At 38.5% G+C, this 24,142-nt stretch overlaps 5 protein-coding genes and 5 non-coding genes across 17 annotated transcripts; 5 read left to right on the plus strand and 5 right to left on the minus strand.

Annotated features, from left to right (window-relative positions):
* The first annotated feature begins 5 nt into the window (after window positions 1-5).
* On the plus strand, window positions 6-2,928 carry LOC132792920 (peritrophin-1-like). The gene is made up of 4 exons (XM_060802457.1): window positions 6-113; window positions 1,723-1,989; window positions 2,051-2,541; window positions 2,616-2,928. The coding sequence occupies exons 3-4, from the start codon at window positions 2,185-2,187 to the stop codon at window positions 2,838-2,840; spliced, it is 582 nt and encodes a 193-aa protein (XP_060658440.1). The 5' UTR covers window positions 6-113; window positions 1,723-1,989; window positions 2,051-2,184; the 3' UTR covers window positions 2,841-2,928.
* Window positions 2,929-3,718: 790 nt separating this feature from the next.
* LOC132791293 (dendritic arbor reduction protein 1) lies at window positions 3,719-12,458 on the plus strand. Of its 7 annotated transcripts, none has more exons than XM_060800160.1 (4): window positions 3,719-4,240; window positions 7,444-7,556; window positions 9,530-10,343; window positions 10,904-12,458. In XM_060800160.1, the coding sequence occupies exons 3-4, from the start codon at window positions 9,565-9,567 to the stop codon at window positions 11,697-11,699; spliced, it is 1,575 nt and encodes a 524-aa protein (XP_060656143.1). In that variant the 5' UTR covers window positions 3,719-4,240; window positions 7,444-7,556; window positions 9,530-9,564; the 3' UTR covers window positions 11,700-12,458. The 7 variants fall into 7 exon arrangements, with proteins under 7 accessions (XP_060656143.1, XP_060656140.1, XP_060656145.1 ...); XM_060800157.1 differs by having other exon boundaries at window positions 3,719-4,053; XM_060800162.1 differs by having other exon boundaries at window positions 3,719-4,053; window positions 9,539-10,343.
* Window positions 5,483-5,555, minus strand: Trnav-aac (transfer RNA valine (anticodon AAC)). The gene has a single exon. It is a non-coding gene; the product is annotated as a tRNA-Val (tRNA).
* Window positions 6,164-6,236, minus strand: Trnav-aac (transfer RNA valine (anticodon AAC)). Its single transcript has one exon. It is a non-coding gene; the product is annotated as a tRNA-Val (tRNA).
* Trnav-aac (transfer RNA valine (anticodon AAC)) lies at window positions 7,737-7,809 on the minus strand. The gene has a single exon. It is a non-coding gene; the product is annotated as a tRNA-Val (tRNA).
* On the minus strand, window positions 8,180-8,252 carry Trnav-aac (transfer RNA valine (anticodon AAC)). Its single transcript has one exon. It is a non-coding gene; the product is annotated as a tRNA-Val (tRNA).
* Window positions 8,606-8,678, minus strand: Trnav-aac (transfer RNA valine (anticodon AAC)). The gene has a single exon. It is a non-coding gene; the product is annotated as a tRNA-Val (tRNA).
* Window positions 12,459-12,522: 64 nt separating the features above from the next.
* Window positions 12,523-13,755, plus strand: LOC132791294 (nitric oxide synthase-interacting protein homolog). The gene is made up of 3 exons (XM_060800165.1): window positions 12,523-13,370; window positions 13,428-13,536; window positions 13,596-13,755. The coding sequence occupies exons 1-3, from the start codon at window positions 12,604-12,606 to the stop codon at window positions 13,665-13,667; spliced, it is 948 nt and encodes a 315-aa protein (XP_060656148.1). The 5' UTR covers window positions 12,523-12,603; the 3' UTR covers window positions 13,668-13,755.
* A 407-nt stretch (window positions 13,756-14,162) lies between these two features.
* Window positions 14,163-15,259, plus strand: LOC132789359 (uncharacterized). The gene has a single exon (XM_060797325.1). It carries the CDS (start codon window positions 14,408-14,410, stop codon window positions 15,029-15,031), a length of 624 nt encoding a protein of 207 aa, XP_060653308.1. The 5' UTR covers window positions 14,163-14,407; the 3' UTR covers window positions 15,032-15,259.
* A 615-nt stretch (window positions 15,260-15,874) lies between these two features.
* On the plus strand, window positions 15,875-24,129 carry LOC132789355 (B-cell CLL/lymphoma 6 member B protein). Of its 2 annotated transcripts, none has more exons than XM_060797320.1 (5): window positions 15,875-15,983; window positions 19,668-19,842; window positions 21,359-21,682; window positions 21,821-22,851; window positions 23,083-24,129. In XM_060797320.1, the coding sequence occupies exons 2-5, from the start codon at window positions 19,717-19,719 to the stop codon at window positions 23,534-23,536; spliced, it is 1,935 nt and encodes a 644-aa protein (XP_060653303.1). In that variant the 5' UTR covers window positions 15,875-15,983; window positions 19,668-19,716; the 3' UTR covers window positions 23,537-24,129. The 2 variants fall into 2 exon arrangements, with proteins under 2 accessions (XP_060653303.1, XP_060653304.1); XM_060797321.1 differs by lacking the exon at window positions 15,875-15,983 and adding an exon at window positions 19,165-19,444.
* Window positions 24,130-24,142: the final 13 nt, after the last annotated feature.

The following is a 24,142-nucleotide window of genomic DNA, read 5'->3' on the forward strand; positions in this document are numbered from 1 at the left end:
GCAATCATCAGCTACCAAAATTTGCGTTGTCTTCGGTAAAAAACTGAAATTATCTGATTGGAGTTTTCTGGATGACAAGCGCAGAGTCAGCTTGCAAATTGGAAAGATAAAAGGTAATATGAGAAGAACATATTTGAACTCATATTCATAATACTAAGAGAACACACTCTTAACTTATCTAGCTCTCATATGGAAGCACACGATTTGCTGTCATCATTTTATCAGCTATTAATGTGCATGTGTTAATTTAACTTACAACATGTCCACTCAACATTACGCAGACAATTGAATGCCAATGTCGAGGCAGTGAATCATATTTCAATAGCCGCTATCTTTATGCTACGAAATTGATAATTTGCAGGGCAATTTATAATTAAATCGGTAGTCTATTGAGAATCATAATTTATGAGTTATTATAAAATTTACAAGTAAGAAAGATATAGTCTTGTGTTCTCGACAGTGAGATACCCGCTGCCCATTTTGAATTAAACCAAAACAATGCGCTTAGTTTCTTAAAATATACCAAATAATATACCTCAAAATACTAAAATATACCAAAGACAATATTCGGTACATCGAAGAAGAGGCAATATAGAAGTATTTCTTAAATAACTTTCACAATTTTCATCTGATCGCATTCAAATTCTCAGGAATCATACATTCTATAGTAATTAACATATATGTGTATATCTTATAGTCTCTGAGATCTGGGTGTCAATACAGACAGGCGGACAGACGGCGGACAGAAAACGTCTCGGCTGTTGACTCTGATCAAGAATATACACACTTTATAGGGTCCGACCGCCTTCTTCTGCCTGTTACATATATTTTCTGGAGGCACAAAGTTATAATACACTTTTACCCTATGGGTAGCGAGTATAAAAACAAATATACCAATTAAAATAATATAAACAATACAAAAGTATTAAAAATATATGTAAAATATTGAAAGAATCTGGAAATCTAATTCCCTCTATCTGTCTGTCTGGAATTTCGACTTTATGCACACCATATTTCTAAGTTTCAAATTAATTTGTTGAAACACGAGGCCTCATTCTTAGCGTATAAATTTAAAATCTCATGATTATGATCACCATATATTCATATATTTTATATATTTTAAATTTCACAAAACTTTTTTGACCTTCGGTGACAAAAGTTTCGTACACTTAAAATTAATAATATCATATTTGTGGCCCAAAATGTAGTTTGAGAATATAAGCAATAATAATAAAAGCATTTATAATTTTTATTAACATAATCTATTCTCATAATTATATACTACTCCTTATTTTTATGAAGCCGCAAGAAAGCACATTTTTTTTTCAAAATCATTGGAAAAAGATTTAAAAGAAAAAATGATACAAAACAAAAGAAGAATGTAAATCAAAATGTCTATACGCCATTTGCTAAATTAAAATGTAGTTTTCCTTTGGGAGTCTCGATACGCGTGCCGAAATTTGATAACGTTACTTCCCTAGAACTCATTAAGGTACTCGAGGAATTGATAGTTACACATGTCTGGATGTCTCAAAATAGAAGAAAAAAAGTAAGAAAATAAAAAAAGAAAAGAAAATCAATCTATCATATAAATTCAGCATTCACCGAGTACAAACAGATAGTTGAGTTCTGGAAGTGACACTACCAAGAAGTCAGTATACAAAACTTTTGCACATCAAAGTCGATTCTGATTGTTATTTAGTATTTTTTTTCTTTAAATAGTGAAGTTATTGTTGCCCCTTTATGGATTGCTCCTATGCGGTTTGGTCCAGTGTTCAGTGGGCCAAACAGTTGCAGCATCAACAACAAAATCACCACCGGATTTGGTGGCACCAATAGAGGAAGATGAAGAGGAGATTGCGGATGAATTAGCTGCAGAAGTTGCAAAATATGGTGTAGTTTTGAATGGCGTCGATTTGTGCGGAAATATTGCAACCAAAACTTTTCTACCATTTGTCGGCAATAAACACTATTATATTAATTGCAAAAGTAAGTAATAATAATATTACCTGAAATAGTATTGAAGAATATAAGTATTATTGTCATGCAGATCAGAAAATTTCTTCTGTTGGCAATTGTAATATCGCGTCAATAAGGGAGGAACATTGCGAGGGTATAACAGATTGCTCAATCGTATTCGATTACAAGTTGCAAATATGCACCACAAATGATACTGTGGATAAGATGACATTTATGAAAGAATGCGAACCAAAAGTATTGTCAAGTTTTTGCTATGATCGCACCTGCACAAAATACGTTCTATGTTTTTACAACACGCCAGTGTTGAGGGAATGCCAGGATGGCTTACAGTACAATTCGAAGACAGACCGTTGTGATTTTCCCGAATTTGTGGACTGTGTGGAAAACAAATGCTCGCAAGAAGAAACCCCTTATAATATTACATATGTGGCCAGCAAGGCTAGCTGTGAGAAATACTTCATTTGTGCTAATGGCCAGGCCAATGAACAAGAATGCTCAAGTGGATTGTACTTCGATGATACTTGCCCGTGTTGCAAGGTCAAGGATCAAGTTGACTGCACGGTAAATCAAATGCTTGCCTTGCTCGATGTCATACAAATCTGATTTACTTATTTTATTTATATTTACACTTTTAGTTGCAATCTGCCCAACAACGGAACATAAAGCCCTTCTCTCGATCGCCGCCACAACGTGCCGATATTATTTGTCCGCCGCAAGGAGTTCACTTTTATGCTCACAAGAGACGCCGCGATGCCTATTACTATTGCGTACAAGGTAATGGTATTACATTGGATTGCACGCCAGGTCTGCTGTACGACGTCAAGACTCGCGAATGCCGTGAACCCAAATACATTGCCTAACTTACCGAGCACTCTAACTTAATAAAAACATTTAGTTTGCATTCTTTCTTTTACTCACATTTGGTCAGCTTATCATAATGCATTATATTATGATTACAATTTACTTTTAGGATTTTTTAAATTTTATTCTCATTCAGAAAGCGTTGAAAAACATTCATTAAATTGTAGTTTCAAAAAAAAAACAACACTTTTCAATCTATAAGAATTCATTTCACTCTACTTCGATCAACTTTTTGACTACATTTCAAACTTCAATTGCATTAAAAAATAATCGTTATTAAACATTTTATAAAATGTAATATTTTTTTTAAATATTGTGAATTTGCATCAGTGAGATGAAATGTAAAAAATGTATATTAAAAAATAACTTAACGTAATAATATGCTGCTCCACAACTGCAACTAAAATCTTATTAAAAATTAAGTATACGATCAAAAATGTTGCTCCACATTTTCAACTAAAAAGCGAACGAATTGAATTAACTACTAATTTAAATTGGTGTTATTTGCAAATAGCTTTATTCAAAATCAAGCTAATATTTTTCTTTGCGCGGGTTGCGAGCTTTTTTAAATCCGTTTCCGAATCATTCACAATGGTGAGCATTCCATTTGGTATTGCGCATGTGTTGTGCAGCTGCCGTGGCTGCTATTGAGAGCGAACTGAGACCCCATTCATGCATGGGGCCACCCACTCACACACACATGCACACACTCACACACACACACATATGTATACACGACTCGTAACCAATACCGAAAACAAAAACAAATGTTGGCAGTCTCTGAATTGACTTTGCAAAGCAATTCACACACACGCACACAAAACGAAGAAATAATCTTGAATCTGAACTCATGAAAAGTGAAAATGTTTTGCTAGCTGCATTCAGAAATTCAGTTGGCGTTGTCAGTTCGCTGCGGGTCCTTGCGCAGGAGGTAGCACACATTGGCATAAAGGAGGCATTCGCAGTAAAATGAATACATAAAAGCGCGCAGTGTGTTCATACAAATTGTTTTGTCATATATATATAGAACCCGATCTATGCATTCCTTTTCCGTTCAACGAAAGCAAAAGAAAACCAAACACATTTAAATCAATTCTTAAAAATATTTCGATAGATATGATTTACAGTAAATGTGGCGAAACGTTTGTCGCGTGTTTCTAATTCAAGGCTGGCAAAAGGATTCGTTATTGCCAGTTGTGTGTATCGTGCCAGGTCAGTTGAGCGTTCAAGGACTTTTTCGTGCAATAACAACAATAACAATATGCGTGCAATAAAAAAAACAACAACATCAACAACAAAAAATGTGATTCAAATGTGCAAATAAAACACTAGACTTTATAATAAAATAACATACTTGCTTAATAAATACGAATTGAGTATATTGAGTAAAAGGGCGCAGGTAAAAATTACTAACAATTGACATGCAAATTGGCCTGCACTTGAAAATAAACCACACACATACACACGCACACCCACACGTACGCAGTTGCATACACCAACACATTAACACAGGGCTCGCATTGAAATTGCATTGAAATTGCTCACATTGCTCATATGTCGCATGTGCCATTAAGTGGGCAGCAGCAACGCAATCTGTCTGCTTGTCGCATTGACAGCCGAACAAACCAACAAACCAACAGACAGACAGAAAGGGAGACAGACAGATAGTTAGTCGTGGGCATTATATCCACCTACCTTTTGACCTAAGCTGATTTCATAGCAAACTCGTATCCAACGCATTCTCGCTTTTCGCATTTTGCGTTTGCAAAGAAATTCAACAACAAATTCACTTCCCGCCAAGGCGAAATAACAAACAGGGCCCCCAAAAGGTTGACGGCAAAAGCAAACCATGAAATACAACAACAACAACGATAACAAACAAAAAAGAGGAAGGCTGTGAAGCCCAGTTAACAAAGTGAGAGTGAAAGGGTTTGTGGGGTTCGACATCGGCGCGTGCTTTTTCACTTTACAATTTTTGTTTTGTTTGGCATATTTTCACTCGACTCAGGCTGTGTCTCCAACAAAAAAAAATCAACTAAAGATAAGGAAATCTACGAGTACTCATGGAAGCAGAAAGAAAAATGTTTGGCATGCAGTCACAAATGTCTAGACTCTAGACAAAGACATGCCTTGAAAATGTTTAGCATTTTGCATACTCTTTGATTAAAAGTGAAATCACAATAGAGCAAAGTTTCTTTTTATGAGTTAACAATCAAAGTAAATTGCAGTTTTCTTTTGTAATCTTTGAGGGTATCATTGTTTCCCTTTTTTATATTCATTTTATTGGTAATGAGTATTAATGCTCTTCCTTTTGTAAGTCATGCTTATTTAATAAGTAAAGAAGCTGTTGCTCACTTCAAAAATATAATATTTTTAACTTTTACGGCTCATGAATTTCTTAATATTATTTCCTAATAATTATTTTTGTATTTAATAATAATATATTTTTGAATTGTTAATGGCAGATCTTGAAAGAATCGATATTCGTTAGGCTACTTCAAGATTTCAAAATCAGTCAGTTGAAAATATTTAACAACATATACTTAAAAAAAAATTATTTTCATCAAAAAATTAAAAAATTACTTTCATCAAAAAAATAGAAAAATTATTTTCATCAAAATAATAAAAAATTTGGTTCATCTGTTTCCGCCCGGGATCGAACCGGGGGCCTTCTGCGTGTTAGGCAGATGTGATAACCGCTACACCACGGAAACAGTTGGACGCATGTGAGTCAAATAAAGCATTTATAGTTGGAGTCATCAACATGAGTTGGGCAATTTGCCAACCGGTACGTCGCGGCACGGCAAACAAGTTCAAACAACAATGACAATAAAAAAGCGAAAGGCAATGGCACTCTAAAATTAAAGCTAAAAGCAAGGGCAGTGGACAAAGAGATTATGTATAAATGTGCCTATATACTGTATGCATATGAAAGTGTGCGCATTTAATTTTATGTATGAATATGAACAGAAACTTGTTTAGAGCTTTAAATTGTAATAAATTTACGGCACTAAAATGAAAATGAATAGATCACAAACAGAATGGAGTGAATTAAAAGAATGCTTGAATTAGATAAGATTAGTTTTTTCTTTAAAAATCTTATTTTATAAATTGATTAGATAGGTTATAACTAGTTGAAAATCGAGCTGATAATTTAAATAAATTTTTCTGTATATTTTATATAACTTTAAGTTATTTAAAGCATTCTACAGTTAAATAATTTGACTCCAAGCAAAATTCATTGTAAATGTGAACTGAAAGTTAAAAGTAGTATGTAGTTTCTTAAAAAAAATGCTTTCAATTTTTAAAAAAAGTAATCGTCTGTTTCCGCCCGGGATCGAACCGGGGGCCTTCTGCGTGTTAGGCAGATGTGATAACCGCTACACCACGGAAACAGTTGGAACTACTTTGGTCAAATAGTCAAATTGAACTTCAAAGTTCAGAAACTGATCAAATAAAGGAAACTCGAAATAATTGTGGCTATTCACAAATCAGTCTGGAATGCGTCCAAATCATTGCCAGTTTTATTCCGCTTTTTATTGCCACTGAAAACAGCTTGAGGTCTGCCAAGCAGATAATAGAATTATATGCTTATTGAGTGAACAATTTATGTACATCCCATGCAAGGTGTACAAGATATTGTATCAAATATTTATATATTTCGCTTGCTGTGCTGTTTACAGGGTGTTTTCGATATAGAGTTCGGCAACAAAGTAGTCAAGCTACAAATATCAAGAATATGTTGGAAGTAATGGCAAACAAAGAAGTAGTTGGAAGGTGTGAGATGAAACTTGAAACTTTTCTGAGGTCAACCCTTAAGCAATTGAACTAAGACAGCGGTTTCGCTACTAACAATATAAAGGAGCACTTTAAACAATACTAGTATCAGAAATTTGATCTCTGAAGACAATGTCAATGCTTATTAATTTCGATTCCGACATGTTCCCAGAACACTTTGTGTTTCTACTTGTTGACCACTTGAGGTAAACGATGCTGCAAATTCAACTCTAGACAGCGAATAGCCAACTGTAATCATAATAAGCAAATCCATAGAGCTTTAAGATAAAAAAAATGAGAGAACAAATCAAGCGTGCACAATGCATTGAACCTTGGAAGTCAGGCAAATTGTTGAACAAATGCGAATACGAATACGAATAGTCGCCCAAAGTCCCCAAGAAGAAGGAGAGAGGTCGAAATGAGCAAAGGCAAGCAAGTTGAAATGAACCTATCAAAAGGTTGTCAAAATGTCTCTTTTAAATACGAGTATGTTTATTTTATTACTTTTGCTCGTGCTTGAGTATTTATTTATTTGTGCACTGCTCTGAGTGTCGTTGTGTAACTTTTCTCGCTCAAGATGTCGATGACAATGTGCAAAGCATTGAACTTTGAACTTTGACGAGCAAACACACACACACACACACACACGAACTTCTAGCTGGAGCATAGACAATTTCTAGCAAAGTTGTCTCAAATGGAGATGTGATTTTAAACGCCAGGATATTTAATATGCAATCTTTTCTATTTCTTTATTTTGTTACTTTTTATGCGATTTTTGGTTGTCATTGTTGATTGGCTAACACCGCAACGACGACCACCGGCCAGACCAAACACGACCACAGAGAACAGTTCAATGAACAGCTAAGCAAGTTAAGCGGAAAACTCAAATGTAAACAAAGCACGGAGAGTGCACATTGAGACGAAAGCGTTATAAATTGGTAAGAGTTGCAAGGAAGTGTCAAGAAGTTAATTTGAGATGATGAATTCAATTAGTATAAACTCTAAGCTGGTTGATTACTTTAATTGAATTTTTAATTGTATTGTTAATTATGAAGTTACCAATTCGGAGTTTTAAATATTCTTCTTAATTAATCCTTTTGGCAAAAAAGTATTTCATCTGTTTCCGCCCGGGATCGAACCGGGGGCCTTCTGCGTGTTAGGCAGATGTGATAACCGCTACACCACGGAAACAGTTGAAATTGGGAGAGCCAAATAGCCAATTTCAAAATAAGATTGTATTAGGCCGCTGTGCAAAACCTAGACCAGTATTTTTGGCTTTCAAAATCGACTAAAAAAACTTGCTACCACATTATTTGTCTGTCGCCTATGTTATGCTATTGCTTCTATTTGTGACAATATTAATTAAAACCAAATTAATTGACGCAAAGTATTTTACATATATAGGAATGGCTATAAGGAGTTGGAATTCAAAGTATAGAAACAAGTTGAAAAGTGCATTAATTACAAAAATCTGCATTCATACTATAAACAATGTATACACTAAAAAGTTAGTCAGACAGACAGAAGGATATATGGATATTTGTGCAAAAAATATTATTACTGTTTCCGCCCGGGATCGAACCGGGGGCCTTCTGCGTGTTAGGCAGATGTGATAACCGCTACACCACGGAAACGGTTGAAAACGAGCCGCCAAAATAGATAGTTTCAAATCAATTTTTTAATTTTTCGATAAAAACTGGTCAAGCTTTAAGCTATTTTAAAATTGATTTAATTATTTGCCAGTGGCAGATAAAATTAATTAAGAGGTGGACTGATAATCAATATAAAATTTATTAATATATAATAAATAAATATTGTACTAAAGGCACACCTAGAAAATAAGACGAGATATTGATCCAAAACAAGGTGCTAAATCTTACCAAAAATTTGAAAAGTTCAGAGTAACAATAGACTCTGCTAAAGAATATTTTCAAGGAATTAATAGATTTTCAAAAGTTTTGGCAAAATGAAAAAAAATGTAATCATCTGTTTCCGCCCGGGATCGAACCGGGGGCCTTCTGCGTGTTAGGCAGATGTGATAACCGCTACACCACGGAAACAGTTGAATCTATGCAGGAGCAATGCCTTTCACACTTTTCAATCCAAAAAAAGATTAATACGAGTATAATTATTTAAAATTAACTTTTTAACAATAATTATAGAATGCATTTAGTGACTAGCAACCACTGTGCGAGTACTAGGACGTGTTCTTTCGAACATCGCACCTTGTGTGTGGCGGCAATGTTGTTGGCCCTTTCCCTCGCGGCCGAGCAACATTCATTGCTCCCGTACTCTCCCCGTGGAATGTCTGTGCTAAGTTTTTGGCGGGCTTTGGCTTTTGTGTAGAGAGCAAGAGACATGGAGAAAGTTTGTCAGTTTTTGGCTGCTGTTGTTGCTGCTGCTGCAGGCAATGACACGGGAAGTGAAAGCGTTAGCAGTATTTTGTTGTCCTTGTTGGTAGAACGAGTATTATTATTATTATTATTGGAGGGGTTGCTTTTGACTGCTACTGCTGCCCAGTCAACCTTTGTTTGCCGTGTGTTGCATGGGGAAAGTACTTTTTTGGGGGGACTGATGCCACTTTTGTGGCGGGGTAGTTGAACTTGAAAGAACGCACAAAGAGGAAATAGCAGACAGACTTGGAGTGCAGCAGCAACAGCAGCAACAGCAGCATAATAAAAAGCGATGTGCACGTTTCCTGTTTTAGCAAATCCAAGTGTCTGGTGAGTGAGTTGTATCTGTGTGAGATATATTTCTTCTTCCGTCTAGAGCCAAATGAGTCATGCGCTTTGTCTGGCTGCCAGTAGAAAGAAACTTGCAAGAAACCCTTAACTTCAAATAAGTTTCGCGACGCGACACAATCGCACAACGCATCGTGTCGTTGTGTTAAACATCAATTCTTACTTTACAGTCCTTACAGTCAAGTGGGAAGTCTGAAGTCTGGACATGCATTTCTGGATTGACAAACGGTCGCAACAATGCGGTTTTGGTCGCTCGCGTGTAGCCGCCTCATTGTCGCATGCAGGAGGCGGTCTCAGCTATGGCCATCCGCCACGTCGCAGCAAGTCGAGCAGCAGCAGCAGCGGAAGCAACATGATCAACGCCAGCAGTAGCAGCAGCGGCGGTGGCAGCGCCAATGCCAGTGGCAGCCACAGCCAAGCTTTGGCCTCTGTGCATCGGGCATTGGCGCCTTATGGTGGAGGTGGCGATTATCAGTCGGGAGGCGCGGGCACAAGTCGCCAGGCAACGCAATATGGCAGCAGCAATAATAATAGTGCACATGCCAACAACCAGCAATTGCTGCTGCATCACAACAGCAGCAACAATAACAACGGCAGCAGCAGCAGCAGCGGCGGTGGCGGCAGCAATGCCATGACAACAACTGCCAGCAACAATAACAATGCCAATGCAACTGCTGCTTCTTCGGCTGCCGTGTTAACGGGCAGTGGCACCATTGTGCCGCTTGTGGCACGTGGCTCGCATTACCATCAGCATAGCACGCGCTATCAGCCGCGACCACAGCAGCAGCAGCAGCAACTGCAACAATTGCAGCACCAACAACTGCAGCAGTTGCAGCAACAGCAGCAGCACCAGCAACAACATCACTATAGCTACAACTATCATCATCCGCAGTTTGGCAACATGGCTGTTCCCGTGCGACAATATGAGTCACAGCAGCAACATCATCAGCAGCAGCAACATCAGCAGCACTCGGGAGTCTATGCGTAAGTCATTTGAATCGATTTATTATTGAGAAAGTTAACTATGACTCAACTTATTTATTTATTCTATTTTGTTGCATAAATTCGATCGAAAACTTCTTGTATTTATTTTCATTGTAATTTTTATTAAAATTGATGATAAGACAATAACAAAATAAATAGACGAGACAATTATGCTTTGAGTTATTAGAAAATTTAACGATATACAATAATTTGAATGTAATTATTATGAAGTGCATTTCCATTATTTTAATTGAAATATAGTATATATATTTTTTTAGATGATTGAAGGTTTATTGCAGATTTTCTGTTTTAAATATTTACTTTTGAATCTATTAAAATTCATTATTTGCAAATGTTTAGCATTAAAATTGATGAGGGAAATTATCTTGCACTTTCTAGGTATAAATGAGTTTTACTTTTTGGATTTTATGGAACAAGAAAATCATTTGTGTTGTATAATTTCTTCACATTGACATTATAAATTAAAATGTCTCTCGTTTTTTGGACAGTTCTCATGCAGTTTCTCTCAATTACTTACAAGTATACTCTCAATTCCGCAGAGACGATGCCTACAGCGCGTATCACCATCACCACAGCAGCAGCAACAGCGGCAACAACGGCTGCAGCAGCAACAGCAACAGCACACGTTATGCCACGCCGCGACGCCACAATTCCAGCAACAACATGCGACACGCGACAGCAACTGCATCGGTGGGAACAACAACATCAACAGCACCAGCAGGGGGAGGAGCAGCCACAACCGCCACGCCCATACCGCCCACACAGACAACGGCACAGCACAGCAGCAATCAGCTGCAGCAGCAACATCACGCATTGCTGCAACATGCGGACTCGCAGCTGCTGCCAAGTCATCTGAAATGTGGCATGTGCGCTTCGCTGGTGCTCGCCTCGGTATTTGTGGCGGGCGCGAAGTTCTACTTTGACCACCAGGGCACCGGGCTGGAGGTGTTGATATTCTGCGCCTTTTCGGCGACATTCTTTCTGGCTGCCTGCATGGTGTCGCTGTGTCGCATCCCCAAAGGATTGCTGCCCAATCGCAGCGATGGCCGTGCCGTGTGTCACAGTCGTGGCATCAATGCTGTTGGCGGTGGCGGTGGCGGAGGCGGAGGAGGGGATGGGAATGCGGATGGCGATTATATACTGGAGCTGAATAATGTGCGCTATTTGGATGAGCGACAGGTGGAGATAAGTGCGGCAACGGCGGCAGCAGCTGCCGCTGGACCGCCGCCATATCATATAGCAATCTTGTTGCCGGAACAGACACCGACGGCGCTGGGCAAGCAGCTGCCAATGGATGAATCACCGCCGCCGTCCTACGATAAGATTCTCGTCTAGATTTTAGTGGTAGCGCTTTTGGTTTTTCTTCGTTTAGGAATTGAGCGTCAATTTCAGTTGAAAGAAACCAGCTATCAAACCCAAATCCAATGAAACCAAACCAAACCAAAATACTCTTGCTCAATATTTTTCTAATGATATCAAAATTTATATAAACATATACACAAGGCAAAAATGACATTTGCATATAGATGATATATATATATAAAGATATACATATATATACACATACATATACATATAAATTCTAAATATAAATATAACGAACAAAAAGTATATTTTTAAGCTCCAATTAATATTTTTACACTTTGAACTTTCTAATCCATAAACACGCAAAACACACACAAAAAAACGTTCCCTAAGAAAAACCCCAAATCTCTTTACTAAAACTATGTATCATTTTTGTTCTGTGATATGCTCAAAAGAAAATCATACGAGATAAACCATTAGAGACAAAGCAAAGTAAAGAACGATGTAAGCAAACAAAATATATAAAAAACAAACAAAACAAATAGAAAATAGAAAACATATACACTACTATACGAATATGTGACAAAATAAAACTAAATACACATCAATCAGCCAAAACAGTATTAGTAGTCAAGTAGATACTTAAGTAACGAACTACTCATATGCAAGCATTAAATAATAATGTAAAGGTGCAACATAATGCAGATAAATAAAGTACGAACTAATTTCAAAATTGAATTCAAATGCGATGAAATCATTTATCGATACCATTAACAGTCACAGTATATTTTCGATATTTGTCGGTGTGGTGACACTGGTTGTCAAACAATCGATTGTGCTTTGTTTGGTATTTTTCGACAGTATTTCTCAGTCTCGAGTTGCGGTCACATTACGCTAGCATTGCTTATTATTTGCAAAACAAAATTTGTTTTAAATGACTCGCCATGCAAGGAATTGCACCGCCGGTGCTGTTTACACCTATAACGAGAAGAAACGCGATGCTGCCGAATCTGGTTATGGAACAAATGCCAAGCGCCTGGGCAAGGATTCAGTAAAATCCTTCGATTGCTGCTCACTCACATTGCAGCCATGCAGAAACCCCGTAGTTACCAAGGATGGATATCTCTTCGATAAGGAAGCCATACTGCAATACATTGTGACCAAAAAGAATGAATATAGCCGCAAACTCAAGGAATACGAACGTTTGCGTCGCGTAGAGGAAAATGAATTGGCCGCTGAGGCCAACAATAAACAACAGGCGCGCATGGAGCGTTTCGTCAATGCCGAGAAGCCCACAACGACGCCAGCCCACAAGCCAGCTGCCGCTGCAACAGCCGTGAAATCCAGCGACTTAAATGCCACGCCCAGCACATCAGCTGCAGCAGCTGCGGCCGCAACTTCTACTTCTGTCAGCTCCATTTCTAACATGGCTAACGGACATGAGAAGAAGCTGCCCAGTTTTTGGTTGCCTTCGGAGTGTCCCAACGCTGGTGCTGCCAAAGCACAAAAACCAGATGCCACAATTTACTGTCCTGTGTCCCAGCAGCCATTGAAAGTCAAGGATCTGATTGATGTCAAGTTTACGCTACTGAAGGATGGCGATACAAAGAAATCACTGATTGCTAAGGAAGCGCGTTACATGTGTCCCATCACACATGATGTGCTCAGCAATGCGGTGCCGTGTGCTGTGCTGCGTCCCACGTAAGCAAACTAAAGTTGTTATATCATAAAAGTTGTTTAATTGTGTTTCTCTTGAAGCGGCGATGTGGTCACTGTGGAGTGTGTGGAGAAGCTCATACGCAAGGACATGATTCATCCGCTTACGGATCGCAAGCTTAAGGACAAAGATATCATTTTGTTGCAAAGGGTAAATGCCACATTTGAGGCTTCTTGCTGGACTTTTATTTAAAAATTTATTTCTTACAGGGAGGCACAGGTTACGCTATTACTAATGACAATCTGCAGGCCAAGGAAAAGCGGCCCATGTTACAGGTTTAGACAGAATTTTAATTGATTTTATATTAATGTAGTTAAGCTCTGACAACAATAAAAACAATAATCCGTGCGAAAGCCATCACAATTTTTTTAATAAGATTTTAAATTTATCTAATTAATTTAAGTTTTTAGGTATTAATTTTAGGAAAACATCCTTCATGTGTATTTCAACAGAATTTTTTATTTATGTCAAGTTAAAAAATACATAAAATAGTAATGTCAAGATAAATAGTTTATCAATATTCGAATTTACACAGAGAATATGGATATTAACAAAGAATGTTAAATCTATCTAATTTCTTTACATTAAAAAGTATCGCTCTTTTCTGAAGTTTTGTTGACTATTACTTTACTTAAATTCCAGTTTACTGTAGATTTATTTAATATCAAGAACCTAAAACTAGAGATTCGCCAAGCTTGTAAATATATACTTTGGAATCTCTAGGAATCGGTTCTTTATTCGTAAGAAAATTGAGGCCTTAAATCTGTCTGCTGTAAAATATTTAATAGTTAAATTATTAGACAAATTTTGAGGCAATGCCAAAATGTAAGTTGTTGGCGACCTTGACATACTGCCGAGCACAACACTTGGCAAACAGATAAATTATTGCCAAAAAAAACTGTTACACATGTTTGCTGATAACAATGCTGATAAGCATTAGAAAGCGACCTTGAAAATTGCAATAAAAAGGCGTTGAAACTTCGATATTCACAACAAACTTGAAGTCAATTGAACACACAAAATGTGCCAGCTCCAAGAATACGCCAAGCTGCTCTGCCTGCTCCTGGTTGCAGGAATAGTGAACACACAACAAGCAGATGAGTTTCCGCAATGCAACAACGTGGCAATGGACACCTTCATAGTGGCTATAGATGATTGCACCAGCTATATATATTGCAATGGAGAGAACTCCTTCAGGGACACGTGTCCAGAACAAACCTATTTCGATGGCAACTCGCAGGAATGCGCCTTCGATGATGCAGGCATTTGTTTACTCTCCATCGAGACGACAACAATCGAGACAACTAACATTCTAGGAGAAGAGGAACGTAAAGAGGTGGAGGAAGTGGAGCAGGAAGAGATTGCCACAACAACAGCAGCCACAGAGCCACCAGCAGCCACAGAGCCACCAGCAGCCACAGCTCCACCAGCAGCCGTTGATGTTAAACCAACTGCTCCAGCTGGCGGTAGACCGCATTGCGATGCCATTGGCGATGGTTATCATCCACATCCGGATCGCTGCGAGTATTATTACAGTTGCCTGGGTGGTTATTTGACCATTGTGCGTTGTCCTTTCAAATACGGCTGGGATTATGCGGAGGGACGCTGCAAGCCGATGTCAGAGGCGCAATGCTTTAGCTTATAAGTTGATTCTTGATAAATCTCGTTAAGTCTTGTGTCTAAGGTGCTGGGGTTAACCCAAATTTGTGTGTCGCGAGAGATATGACAATAATAAATAAGTATTTGTGGCATTTTAATGAATTGAAAAAGTGCAGCGACGAAGCGGGGAACAGCCAAGGCGACGGGGGATTTTGGTTTTCGGGGCCCAGCAGCGCCTCCAATGCGCCTCCATTTGTATTTGTCAGGCGTTGTCAACATAATTCAACTCACACAGCACAGCAGGTATGAAAATGTATTTTTGTAACACGACTATTTTCTTTCAATGATTTTTGGCCGTTTCCACGTTTTTATTGCAAATTAATAATGCAGAGACACAGGGCAGTGTGTGTGTGTGTGTGTGTGTGTGTGTGTGTGTGTGTGTGTGTGTGGCATGTCAATTGTGTGCAGCAGTTGGATTGCATTTCGTTGCTCATTAGGTGTGTGTGTGATGTACTAACAAATGTTTTGATTAACTAAATGTTGTGGCAACCAATTAATGAAACAACAAATTGTCAGTACAAAACTGCAACAATTTCTCAACGAGAGAATAACACTCTGGCTGCCATCTCATTAATTAGAACATGGAGCAGACGACAACGATCCCGATGCTGCTGTTGCTGCTGATGCTGATGCTAATGCTGATGAGATTGAGATCGTTAGGAACTGAGCAAAGACATCCACAAGGCAGAATCACATCAACAGCTAAAGCTACAACCACAACGACAACTACAGCGACGACATCCACAAAGACGACGACGACGACAACGAGCGAGAAATCAAATCAGCAAAACAAATGGCAACAGCAACAACAAGAAGAACGGCAAAAATTGTCAAGAGATGGACATTCGAAAAATAGAAAATCTCCAACTAAAACCGAAAGAATTGAAACATTTTCGGATATTTTCATTTCAGATGCGAGCAGCAAACGGTTAACAAAGGTGCGCGCTTTGGCGAAAACGACGAAAATCACACAAAATCCCAAAGAAACCGAAATATATAAAAGATAAAATACAATATCTACGCGTGAAAATGCTGTGAAAACTCATGCAAGGCAATTCATCAATGTGAAGGATCTGAAGACAAAACAAAACGTTTAAATAATTCTATTAAATACAACATTAAAATAAATAAAATGAAAATAAAGCTGAATTTATGGAAATTGTCAAAATGGATTAAATGAGCTACAATTCAACGTGATAAATAACATAAATAAACATATTTCAAAAAATTTTAAATGCGGCGTGGATTTATTAATAACTTTGTTAATTAAAATGTTTGTTTAAAAAATAAATAAATTGAAAAAAGGATTAAATAATTTATGTGTCAAGGATAAGAAATAAAAGTTGTAGAATTGTGTTATAAATAAATAAAATACATTATTTAAAATATTGTATAATAGTCATAAAATTTTCTAGATTATGCTGCGCTCGATAAAAGGGATAAATAAATGAAATAAATGTGTTGTTGCAACGCGTGGCAAACTTAAACATAAAAACGCATCAAGCGCACATAAATTAAAAACAAATGGCAAAAATAACAAATTTTATGTGAGCAGCAAAAGCAACAAGAAGAAAAATATCAGTAATAAATCTAAAATATCTTTTGGCAATGAAACTAAAACAAAGTGTGTGTAAAATCCAAAGGCGTATACACAAAAATTATAAAAAATAATATGCAAACGGAATAGCTAAAATGTTACTAATCGCAAAAAAACGAATAAGCTCAAAATTTGTTGACGAAACAACAGATTAAATAGTGTGTGTGACTGTTTCCAAGAAATATCTCCATCAAGCGGATTATTAAAACTGTTTGATATACATACATATATAAAAAAAACAAACACTTAAAATGTTGAAATGATTTTTTTTAAATGAGTATGTGACAAGTAGCGAGCGACATTAAACACAATATAAAAATGTCATTATTGTTAATACTAAACACAAGTCTTCCATAAAATGGAACAGCTTCAAAAAGACTTTTTCGCATGTTTTCAATAAAAGGAACATAAACTGTGACGAGAAAAGGAAATTGTGAAAATTTAAATTGCTGACAAATCTGAAAAATTCCAGTTGAGAGCTTAATTAAATTGAATTGGGCCTAAGACTAAAAATAGATTTAGCCAGGGCTGGACTGTGTCAACTAAATCCCCACGAATTAAAGCGAAGAGCAGGAAATTTAATTTAACATATAAGTTAATAAACTAAACGAGAAATCTAAAACGCGCTGCGTCACAAAAAACAGCAAAAAAATATAAAGAATAAATGAACGGAAATTTATGTTCGCCCATGTCATGGAACAAATGAAAGTTAAAGAAAATGAAACCAAACAAAATGCCAAAATCCTTTTGAGTTTTATTGGAATGGCGGCAACGCGGCGTATGAGCGATTATGTGTAAAATATTACGCATCAACACGCAAAAAAAAAGCAGAAGAAAGAAATATGAAATGAGGTGGAGAAAAGGCAAAAAAAAGAGGGCGGGAGGAGGGCATTCGAAGCAAAGGGTGCAGGCAGATGTGTTGATGATGAAATCACTTGACAAAGACAGCACTTGGACAACAAATCAAAATAGACAGGCTGGCGAGAGCGTTTAGCACAATTCTTGTTGTGCGGCTATTTAAAAATATATACATATACAACAACAACAACAGGCAACGACAACAACAACAACAACAACAGCAAAAAACTAATTTCGGAATACGAGCATATCAAGTAAAAACTGAGCACAGCAAAATACCAAAGAGTTACGGAAAAGACACTTTCTGTGTGAACGAGCGCCAAAAAGGCCATACCCCAGAGCGTCCTTCTTCTGCTCCACACACCGCACCGCACCGCATCGCTGGTATTCTTTGCCTGCCTTGCCTTTCTTTTCTTTTGGTTTCTGCCAGCGTTGTCGCTCAATAGAAAAATGCTTAGATGCGATTTCTCAGACCGCTGTGCACACATAATGGAATGAAGAAAATTCCGTCTGTCTGCAGCAACAGCAACAGCAACAACAACAGCAACAGCAACAAATCGCATGCTGGGCACCAAATAAAACGACAAACGGCAAACGGCTAGCAAAGATGTCGTAGTTGTCACTTTCGGGGCCTCCAATGAGTTGCAGTTTGCAATTCTCACACAATTTCTTTTATGCATGTCCGTTGCACACACAAAAATAGCCCTCGGACAAAAGTAGTGATCTCTCTCCCCCGTTCCACCTCAAGCATCACGATCATCATCACCAACTACGCTACTAAGTAGTATTTCATTGCATCTAGTATAATCGCAACAGCAGCGGCAACACCTCGCAAAACCCTCCTCTGTCAATGGTTGAAACAATGGAAATTGGCAGATTTATAGCGCAGCCCAGAAACCCACAACTAAAGAGCATCAGCAACAGATACAACAGATAGAGATAGATATAGACACATATAACCCAGGCCAGGCCAGCGAAAAACAAGCACAACAACAAGCATAGCAAATTAATTTTATTTAAATAAATTTAATTTAATTGCCAGCCAAAAAGCACATGCTAAACCCCTCACTCACTCACTCACACCCTAAGCATTGTTGTTTTTCTTCCTTTTAGCATTTTTATTGTAATTTAGATTTGTCAACTGGCTGCCAGCCTGCCGAATTTTGCTGTGCGCTGACAATATTCAACCAAATAAACTAAGCACCATCCAAAATACAAAATACAAAAAAAAAGATACATAGACTACCTTGGAATGCTTTGAAACGAAAATGCGACAACAATTTCGAGTAAAACAGATAGATAGAGAAAACGTAAGCAGAGGGCCATAAATATAAAGGATTAGAAATGAAAACGCTTCAGCAATTTAATAACAATTTCATGGAATTCCAATGATTTTTAAAAGAGGCAATAAAGTGTGCGAAAGATCTGAACAGCTTGTGTTTTACATTAATTTTAAAGCAAACCTTAATATTTTTTAGTTGAAAATACTTTAATTAAAAGATGCCTCCACAGAATTTCTAATTAAAAACATTTTAAAATCTCTGCCTAAATATATAACCCCATATATTTTTAATAATCCCATTCAAAAATACTTTGACAAAATTCTCCAGTGCCAAACAAATCACATTTTTTCATTGTACGCTTTCTATAAAATAAATTTACAGAATTTTCCTTAATCCATTTCTACTCCAACCCTTCAGTTATCCCTGACCCATGCCGTAGGTACCTTCTTCATTCTCATTGACAACACACTGCACACTCACAATGATATTCACAGCGATACTCGCATGCCATGGCGTATGAGTAATAATGCCAAATGCTACGACACAATACGTATACGCCGCGTGTACGTCTCGCAAAAGCGACAGGCCGCCAAAAGATCAACGCTCTATAAAGAGCATGGTGTGGATCTCTTAAAATCAAAAACGAAACGAAAAACGAAAAGTGTGTGACAAAATGTTCAATAAATAAACAAATAAAACCGACAGCAAACCAAAACGCAAGCAACAAAACAAACAAACAAAATTATGAATAGAACAAATAAATATTTTCTTCATGTGTTTGTGTGTATTTGAATAACACGCGTTTCTTTGGCCCACACTCTTGAGTCCATTAATAAAAAGTGTTTTTTCGATCGTAAAATAATTATTGAAATGTTCTTTTGCAGCGAAAACATTTATGTAAGGAAGCAAAGGCAAAACTTAACTTCATGAATTATGGAACATGTAAATACAACAAATGCAACAAGACAACAACAACAACTGCAGCAGCATCAACTGGAGCAACAGCAACAACATAATGAAAATCAACAACAATTTTGCCTACGATGGCATAATCATCAGGTAAGAAGCACTCAAGGATGATACAATAAGAAAATGAAGAAAAATAAAATAAGCATGAAATTCAAATTACAATAACAAATAGAAGATAAATAAAAGAAACATGAAATACAAACTATTATTTTGTAGGATAGAACTCAGGGATTAACAATAAAAAATATAAGACAAATAAAATAAGCTAGAAATAATAAAAACTTGAATTAAATATTTAAATAAAAACAATAGAAACAGTTGTGATCTTTAGCAAAAAAAAATATATTTATAAAAAATAGTTGGCTGTCATTAAAATGATCTGTTTGAGATTATGAGATTTCGCATTCTATGTTCATTCATATTTAAGATACTTAGACTATAATCTATCGACTTCATACGGACGTCATTTATCTAAAGAAATCTTTGATCACCATAGGGAATAATAAATTAAATGAATATAACATAGACTATCAACAATAATTTGTAAATTATGCGAATAGTTAAGGAAATGTTTCTCGTTCACCTTTATGCATGTAAATAAATTGTGTTGTGATTCAACAAATGGGCATTCAACTGTCACATTTGCTAAATTTTCCAAAAATATAAATAAATAATATCCTAAAAACCAACAACATATAAACCATTAGCGTTCATTACACAGCGTTGCTCCAGGTGTCATTAATTGTGAACTACTTAGCTCATCGTGTGATTTATAGGCTCCAATGTGTTTGTTATTCAAAGCAGCCGCGCAAAACTTAAAATAATGAATATAAATGAGTGTTTTTATAGGCGACGTCAGCGTTATTTCGTGACTGAGTGAGTGGGTGAGGGGATGTGGGGGGAATTATCTAGAGGCTTGGCCTCGGTCATAAAATTGACTGGACATCGTTCATAAGAAAGCGGTCCGGCCAAAGAAATGTCACTCGTCTATATATAGGCTATATAATCAGCTCAGCATATAGAAATAAAGAAGCTGCTTATTCTCACATACTTGTTTGTAGTTTTCCGCATTTCATACAGTGAGAATTTTTGTGGTTGTTGGTACTAGGATCACAACCACAACGAACGAGCCACAAAGCTGTCCAAAATAGCCAAAGGCAGCGAAGCGGGAGAAAGCTGCCAGAAGGGGTGAGGAGAAGGTGGAGAAAAATGTCAAATAAATGAAATTTTCGTGAAATTGCCAAAATCCATAGAATTTTTACTAGCAACTACAACTACAAGAGCGAGAGTAAATCTAATTTCGAATTGTCGCAGGCGAAACGCGACGCAGTTGCAATTAATGCTCAGCTGCCATTAAGTGTCGCCTGCCTGCAACGCATCTGCTCCAAATGTTTTCCGGGCAGCCAGTCTAGGGCCGAAATCTTAAATCTCAAATTTAGCCACACACCACACCGCAGTACACACAACACACCCAGGCTGGCAGCTGGTCTGCCAAATCTACTTGTACTATTTATACAATCAAGTGACCCAATTGCCCTCAACCTCAACCAACAACAACAGCAACAACGATTGCGACTACAGTGCGAAAGTATTTTGTCCATTCCAGACCAGTTTGCTGAGCACATTGCCCGTCCTCCTCGATCAATCCCATCTCACCGATGTGACCATCTCAGCCGAGGGTCGTCTTCTGCGCGCTCATCGCGTCGTTCTCAGCGCCTGCAGTAGCTTTTTCATGGAAATCTTTCGTGCTCTGGAGGCCAGCAACCATCCGGTCATCATCATACCTGGCGCTAGTTTTGCTGCCATTGTCGCTCTGCTGACCTTCATGTATTCGGGTGAGGTCAACGTTTATGAGGAGCAGATACCCATGCTGCTCAATCTGGCCGAAACGCTGGGCATCAAGGGCTTAGCAGATGTGCAGAATAACAATGTGAGTAAGATGAAATTATATATTTTATATAACATACCTTTAAAAATGTCTTTATAAATCTTCCCAATAAATTTCTTAACTATTTACAATCTCAATTCGTTTTTATATCTTATCTAATGTCTTTTTCTTCCCTTGCAGCTTCCCAAGACCACAAAGAGTGCTCCGTCCACCGCTCCCGCATCCTACATGGATACCACAAGCATCGACAAGCCGCTGAGCTTCGAGACAACCCGCAGCCCATCTCCAACGCCAACACCCACGCCCACAACCACGCCCAATCTTTCCATGCCACAGCTACCCAATCCCTCGCTGCAAGCGCCACTTTTAGCCAACAAATTGGGCACGCCTCTTGAGAATTTCTTTCTCAAATCGCTGCAGTTTTATCCCAATCTGTTGCCACAACCACTGAACTTCTCGCAGACGGCGCTCAACAAGACCACGGAACTGCTGGCCAAGTATCAACAGCAGTGTCAACTCTATCAGAACAGCCTCGAAGATGAGGATTGCTACGGCGCCAAGCGCCTGAAGAATACCAGCAGCAGCAACGCGGGCAATCAGCAGAGCGGCAATTTAACAGCTCAACAGCCGCCAAAGGATGTGAAGCGCATCGACAAAATCGTAGAGAATCTAAGGACGACGAGCAACAACAAGTCGCCCATTGAATGTGGTGCTCCCAACTCAATTGTGGCCACAGCACCGGTGGCTCTGGCACCACAGACGATGTCGCACTTTTCTCCCCAATTGCCCGTCGTCAAGTCCTCGCCCAGCAGCTACAGCAATCCCATGAGTGCTGGCCAATTGTACAGCAGCGCCAAGTTGCCCAGTTACAGTGCAGCTGCGACGCCCACAACGGCACAGCAGGCGTCGCATCAGGTGGCCACACATCATGCCAACACACCCTACATCTCGCCCGAGGATCACGCCAAGCTGCAGCAGCACATCGAGCAATATGCCGCCTGTCAGCGGGAGGCGGCAGCAGCTGCAGCCGCTGGGCAAATGGTTAGCGCCAAGTCGGAGCCGAATCTTTTGTCGTTGACGACCGAGAAGCTACCAACGGCCAGCAAGCCGCCTTCAAACTCCAAGCTATATGCCACGTGCTTCATCTGCCACAAGCAGCTGAGCAATCAATACAATTTGCGTGTGCATCTCGAGACGCATCAGAATGTGCGGTGAGTTAGCGAAAGTTTTAAGTAAAACGATTTCGATTTAAAATCGATTGTTTTTAAGGAAACGTCGCTTTTTCTATGATCACTTTTTCATTTAATAATCGTTGCTTCACTTCTCAAACACAATCAAAATCGATTTTTCTCAAAGACTTTTGATATCGATATTTAGAAATTGAGCATCGAATCGAGCTTTTAATTTGATAAATTGAAACTAATCATTTCATGCATTTTCAGCTATGCGTGCAACGTGTGCTCGCATGTGTCGCGCAGCAAGGATGCGCTGCGCAAGCACGTCAGCTACCGTCATCCTGGTGCGCCGTCTCCCTGCGAGAACGAGGCGCGACGCAAGCGTGTCACCAAGTTGGCAGCGCAGTCGACGCTGTCCGCAGGTGTTGCCGTTGGTGCTACTGCTTCGACGCCATCGGCAACGGCAACAAGCGGCGATGTGCCTTACAATGAGCCTGGTCCCAGCTCAGCGCCCAGCACGTTAACAAGCAATCCTTACCTGTTTCTACCCAATCAGTTTCAGCTGGCGGCTGCTGCAGCTGCCGTTGCGGTGGCCGAGTCCAACACCACACCAGCCTTGGATCTGGCGCACGAGTTACCCATGTTACCCATAAAGAGTTCCCCGCCACCAGCTAGCAACGGTGAGGCAGGCAGCGGTGAAACGGGTACATCGGCCACTTAGATCATCATTATGGAATTAAATTAGTTGACCACCACAAACTCACACAAAATACACTTTACACTTAACGCACGCACACAAGCAAATTAGCCCCACCGTGTACCGAACCAATGTCTTAGACCCGGCTGTGATACTTAGCGCAATTCGTCGTTTTTTCGTTTTTGTTTTAATTTTACAATTTTAAATGGAATTCTCACTATTTGTTAAACTTTAGCGCCAATTTGTTTGAGAGCCTGCACTTATCGATAACGATAGAAACTTGAGTGGTGGCAAAACCGTAGCACCGTTTGAGAGTGACAAAGACAAACAGTTTAGGTGGCACTGCTTCAAGTGCTTCTCGAACTGTATGCATATTTAAGAGGCTCAGCAAAAGCCCCTAGAAAACCAAAACAAACACATACACTCACACACACACGCCTACACACATTCTAGTAAATTAAGTGCAATTTTTATAAATACTTTAGTTATACACCACACACACACACAAACATACACAACACACACGTAAGCACAACATGCACACAAAAAGACAAGGTGAAAACCTACAAAAAACCAAGATCAAAAAATAAAAACAAAAATATTTTAAGCCACAGTACAATATCAATATGA

Source organism: Drosophila nasuta, chromosome 3 (assembly GCF_023558535.2).
Source record: "Drosophila nasuta strain 15112-1781.00 chromosome 3, ASM2355853v1, whole genome shotgun sequence".
NCBI lineage: Eukaryota > Metazoa > Arthropoda > Insecta > Diptera > Drosophilidae > Drosophila > Drosophila nasuta.

What these genes read in the sequence shown, in the direction of transcription:
- LOC132792920 (XM_060802457.1), top strand. Translation starts at nt 2,185, where the DNA reads ATGACATTTATGAAAGAATGCGAACCAAAAGTATTGTCAAGTTTTTGC. An exon ending in AGGATCAAGTTGACTGCACG is followed by an intron (nt 2,542 to 2,615) that starts GTAAATCAAATG and finishes TTACACTTTTAG; the next exon opens with TTGCAATCTGCCCAACAACG.
- LOC132791294 (XM_060800165.1), top strand. Translation starts at nt 12,604, where the DNA reads ATGACTCGCCATGCAAGGAATTGCACCGCCGGTGCTGTTTACACCTAT. An exon ending in TGTGCTGTGCTGCGTCCCAC is followed by an intron (nt 13,371 to 13,427) that starts GTAAGCAAACTA and finishes TTTCTCTTGAAG; the next exon opens with CGGCGATGTGGTCACTGTGG. An exon ending in ATATCATTTTGTTGCAAAGG is followed by an intron (nt 13,537 to 13,595) that starts GTAAATGCCACA and finishes TATTTCTTACAG; the next exon opens with GGAGGCACAGGTTACGCTAT.
- LOC132789359 (XM_060797325.1), top strand. Translation starts at nt 14,408, where the DNA reads ATGTGCCAGCTCCAAGAATACGCCAAGCTGCTCTGCCTGCTCCTGGTT.
- LOC132791293 (XM_060800160.1), top strand. Translation starts at nt 9,565, where the DNA reads ATGCATTTCTGGATTGACAAACGGTCGCAACAATGCGGTTTTGGTCGC. An exon ending in CAGCACTCGGGAGTCTATGC is followed by an intron (nt 10,344 to 10,903) that starts GTAAGTCATTTG and finishes TCAATTCCGCAG; the next exon opens with AGACGATGCCTACAGCGCGT.
- LOC132789355 (XM_060797320.1), top strand. Translation starts at nt 19,717, where the DNA reads ATGGAACATGTAAATACAACAAATGCAACAAGACAACAACAACAACTG. An exon ending in CAGATGTGCAGAATAACAAT is followed by an intron (nt 21,683 to 21,820) that starts GTGAGTAAGATG and finishes CTTCCCTTGCAG; the next exon opens with CTTCCCAAGACCACAAAGAG. An exon ending in GAGACGCATCAGAATGTGCG is followed by an intron (nt 22,852 to 23,082) that starts GTGAGTTAGCGA and finishes ATGCATTTTCAG; the next exon opens with CTATGCGTGCAACGTGTGCT.